Source organism: Penaeus monodon, chromosome 14 (genome assembly GCF_015228065.2).
Source record: "Penaeus monodon isolate SGIC_2016 chromosome 14, NSTDA_Pmon_1, whole genome shotgun sequence".
NCBI lineage: Eukaryota > Metazoa > Arthropoda > Malacostraca > Decapoda > Penaeidae > Penaeus > Penaeus monodon.
In genome coordinates this window covers 21471229-21476161 of record NC_051399.1, presented here as the reverse complement: position 1 = coordinate 21476161, position 4933 = coordinate 21471229, and the positions used below count along the sequence as shown (strand labels likewise).

Genomic DNA, 4933 nt, shown 5'->3' with positions numbered 1-4933 from the left:
ATATAATAGGCATTTTCTTTACAACATATATGCGTCGCTTAATTTCCTCTTCGCTAGATGTTTGTCTGTGTCATTCTTTCATTGAGATTTAGCGAAGTTCTAGCTTCGCCCGGGGCTTCCATAAACATGGCACGGCCTGTATCAGCTTTCTATGGATGTTTGATTTTGTTCTCTGACACTATGCTTACCATGATGGTGGGATTGCCAGCAGTCGCTCTTGTCGCCATAATGTAAGCATGCGGCATAATCTCTTTACCAGCCCGGTGGCTATTGTGGGGGTCCCTGTCTCAGAAATTGTGTGCTCACAACTCTAAGTAATGTACCAGGGTGGCTCACCACAGTGCACGCAACACCTTTCTGCATAATCAATTATCTCTAAAATCTACCATGAGCAATGGTAACCTAGTATAATTCTGTGAAGAATGACTTCGGTACCTCTATCAAATGTTTCAGAGAGTGCCAGTGGCTCGTAGGCTGTGGCGTCTGAGTACCATTTGGCCGAGAGGGAGGATCTCGTTTGCTCTCTGTGAAGCTGCAGGAGGATGGCACAAGCCGTGGCATTATACTTCTGCCTTAAGATTTTTCGGCTTGACTGTATGATCATGGGATTTGGGGGCATACCCCTGCCAATGTCGGCTAGTCTGTCAACAAGCTCGTTCCCTCGTTCCCTGCCTATGTGGCTAGCGACCCAGTTTATGATTATTCTTCTACCCTGAGCAAGAATCCTCTGCACTATGGTAAGCACAGTGGTCAGGAGGTAGATGTTGCCCTTGTTCTTTGGACTCATGCATTGATCTAATGGCAGCACACTTCCTTTCAAAGGTCATCAAGGCTCCCAGGAACACAAGCCAAATACTCAGACAAAAAATAATCAGATGCCTAGAACAAGATCTTTGCAAACAACTACTGGCCGTCTCACACGACCAGGGTGTTGATACACTATCAACTCAAAGAACAACTACTTGCCAAGGGCATGGACTCCCCCATCCCGCCATGGGTACAAACGTTGATCGAGTTCTCTGTTATGAGCCTGTCAAGGAGAAAGAATCAATACACCATGCCTAGTCTAAAAGCAGAAGCTGAGAGGGTCATTGCAGCCATCACTCCTCTGGGTAGTAGAACATACTTCACGGAGTGATCAGTCGACCCCTTAAGCCACATTGGAGGCGCCGGCTTTGCAACAAGGGATGCCACAAAATCCATGAGGGTAACAGACAACGCCTCCAGAGGCAGTTGCGATCATGGGCGCCCTAGCCCACGTATCCCTAAGGGAAGGACATGTGGTCATATATACAGACTCTAGGGCAGCCACTGACTGTCCTCAACAGCTCACCCAAAGACATCAACTCCTGACCATTGTGCTTACTATAGCGCATAAGATTCTTGTTCAATGTAGAATAATAATCATGAACTGGGTCTCCAGCCACATATGCATGCTGACAGACTAGCCGACATTGGCAGGGGTATACCCCCAAATCCCATGATCATACAGTCAAGCCGAAAAATCTTAAGGCAGAAGTGTAATGCCACAGCTTGTGCCATCCTCCTGCAGCTTCACAGAGAGAAAACGAGATCCTCCCCCTCGGGCAGATGGTACTCATATATATATATATATATATATATATATATATATATATATATATATATATATATATATATATATATATATATATATATATATATCATATATGTATAATATATATATATATATATATATATATATATATATAATTATATATATATATATATATATATATATATATATATATATATATATATATATATATATATATATGTGTGTGTGTGTGTGTGTGTGTGTGTGTGTGTGTGTGTGTGTGTGTGTGTGTGTGTGCGTGTGTGTGTGTATGTGTGTGTGTATGTCGTGTGTCTATGTGTGTGGTGTATGTGTGTGTGTGTATACATTTACACACATACATGCGTCTGTGTGTATATATATATATATATATATATATATATATATATATATATATATATATATATATATATATATATATATATATATATATTAGTTCCCTAGAAAATTTAACGTCTGGATGTAGGCGTTCTTGGCTTGCCCTCAGTTCGGCTGGCAGACTGTTGCTGCTTGTTCTCGCAGAGAACTCGTACACTAGTCTTTTAGCCTCTGATTGAGGGTCGTGGTGTGTGCACCTCGGGGCTGAGCGGCTGGTAGCTCTCCTGACCCATTGGCACAGGGTGGTTCGGTGGTCGAAGGACTCACAATTCCAGCCACTTTTCCTGCCTGACTCTGTTGGCAGTTTCCTTGGCATCCTTAACAGCTTCCGGTTGTCAGGGGTTCTTTGCCTTCGGAATTGTTTTCTGCACATGTTCACACTGTGGTTGACCTCCTTCATCTCGTCATTAATATAGGGCCGGATCGGAACAATGTTGTAAACCTAACTATACGGGAAATAGAAGCAGGCAACTCTCGTCTAGACGGGAGCGCGCGCTCGTCGCGCCCGGGCCGTCTCATCACGCACGCGAAGTTTCAGCGCGCTCCTATGGTTGGTTTGCGAGTAACCGCAACCTAAAGTTTTTGTACTTCAGAAACATGTAAAAGTTTGTAGACTTACTGTATCTTTATTATATGTCCTATGAACGATTTTATTGTCTTATAGTATAAAGTCCAATTTACGTGTATATCACATATTTTAGTGTGTAAAGTCAATGGTTTGTCTGTGCGTGAGATCGAAACATAGCGTAAAACGTCAATTTTATTTTTTTCAAAATTTCAAATACAAATACATAGAAAGTCTATGTAATAGGTAATATATACATTATTTACATAAATATATCAAAGTTTATCATTTTCAAATCATGTTCAGGCATGAAATGCCTGAATGAACGGTGTTTTTCCATTTTAAGAATAAATACATAGAAACTATGTACAATATTCCTTTATACCAGCTTCAGGCATGAAATGCCTGAAAGCACGGTGTTTTTTCATTTTCAATAAATAAATACATAGAAACTATGTAGATAGTACTGTGTTTTTCCATTTTCAATAAATAAATACATAGAAACTATGTAGATAGCACTTATACCAGCTTCAGGCATGAAATGCCTGAAGCTGGTATAAGTGTATAACGACAACTTCAGGCTTTGACCTCTCCACCCCTCGGCGGTTGGGAGGCAGGGTAACGACCTTGCTGGTGTGGGCGGTAGAAAGCATCGTAACAGGACGCTTGTCCACCCACTGAAGGCAGATCATTCCGGTCTTGCTGGACCGGAAATCAATTTGTCCCCGACTCGCCTGCAGGTCCGAGGGCATGCCACGCCGGTTGAGACGCACCGTCCCAACTGCACTGGTCTACCGGGCCTGCAAGTAATGGAAGAGAGTCGGGGAGGTGCGTAACTGTTACCCCTTGTCGAGTAGATCTGCCTTCTCCAGCAGGTCGGTGACGGCCTTCATGCTTGATGGAAATACGCCGCGGTCTTGCCCCATGTAGATCTTGAAGGCCGCCGTATACCCTGCCTCTGGACCGTAGGACGAGCAAAGCTTGTAGACCTTCAGCCCTCTCCGAGCCCTCTTGCTCGGGTTGTACTGGAGGGCGTGGTGACGCCCCTTGAAGGCCCACAAGCTCTCGTCGACGGTCACGTTCTTGTTCGGGACGAAGACGGATCGATACGTCGATTCCAAGACGTCTAACACAGGGCGCAGCTTCCAAAGCCTATCCTCCGCGGGATGCTCCCCTTCGTTGTCAGCGAAGTGGAGCGCGGAGGTCAGGGCATCGTAGCGGTCCCTGGTCATCGTCTTGGCGAACACCGATGAGGACATCAACGGGTCCGTCGACCACCATTCCCTCTGGTCCCTCTTCGACTGAAGGCCCATCAGGAATCGTAAGCCGACATAGGAGCGGACTTCCCGCACCGTTGTGTCCTCCCACCCCTTCATATGGGATGAAGGGGTGCGCGGGTTCTGTCGAACATACCTGTGGTTGGAAGGAAAAGACATTGTAAAATCAGGGGGTCTTTCAAAAAAGGACATGTAGAAAATTTACGTTTTTCAAGTCAGAATACAGATATAAAATTTGTTTTTACTTACCGATTCGTCTCGTCCACAATGGTTTGAAACAACTCCTCTGGGAAAACACTGGTGAATAATTCTAACGGGGTCGACGAGTCTTCAAGGGGTGCTTTCACACCCGGTGTCCCTTCGAAGCAGTGACGCCTGACGAAATTCTCCCTCTTCGACCAACAAAAAGAGGGAGTTCCCGGAGTATTACGCTCCCAATGTCGTCGGACGTACTCTGCGAGGGGCTCGTCGGAGTCCAAAGAGGTATCCACCAGCGGGACATAGTCGAAATCTTCCTCCGAGTCGTCGTCCACACCCGACTCCTCGGTATCGAACTCGGATCCCTCCCAATCCGAGTCGTCACCGTCAAATCGAGTGGAGATTTCAACTTCTGTAAAAAAAAATACAAAGGTAAACGTGAGTTCTCTGTGGAAATAGTCTTGGTATGCAGAAACAAAGTCAATGTTCCAACGACACGTTTTTTTTACAAGTCAAAAAAAAGAAAACTTACCAGAGAGATCGCTAGTCCTAGCCATTTTCAGAGGAGGTGTATAATCCTCTTCGTCTTTGGAATACAGATACAGAAGAGGATCTGGGGCATTCCGCAAGCGTTGGAGTCCCGACATCGATGGTTGGGGGTCTTGACATTTTGCAAGGTCAGCTTCTTCCATCCAAGTGATTATCTTCCCCTCTGGTTCGCCTTTTATTGCGATTTTTCAGAGGCATTAGCCAATCAGATTCGCCATGTCGGGTCACGTGAGTCACGTGATAAAGTCACGTGAGGTAATTCGGGGAACGTGGTAACTATGGCTGAACTACTCTACTGGCAATCATTGTCCCCCAAAAGATCTTGAAAATCACGTAAAACACGCACATGCAGAAACGTACACACGTACATGC

The 4933-nt window shown here is 44.9% G+C and overlaps 1 protein-coding gene across 1 annotated transcript; it reads right to left on the bottom strand.

The window, feature by feature from the left end:
- Positions 1-3376: 3376 nt before the first annotated feature.
- On the bottom strand, positions 3377-4623 carry LOC119580645 (piggyBac transposable element-derived protein 4-like). Its single transcript, XM_037928747.1, has 2 exons — positions 4064-4623; positions 3377-3950 (listed from the first exon to the last, which is right to left on the bottom strand). The coding sequence occupies exon 2, from the start codon at positions 3911-3913 to the stop codon at positions 3377-3379; it is 537 nt and encodes a 178-aa protein (XP_037784675.1). The 5' UTR covers positions 3914-3950; positions 4064-4623.
- Between the last annotated feature and the right edge of the window lie 310 nt (positions 4624-4933).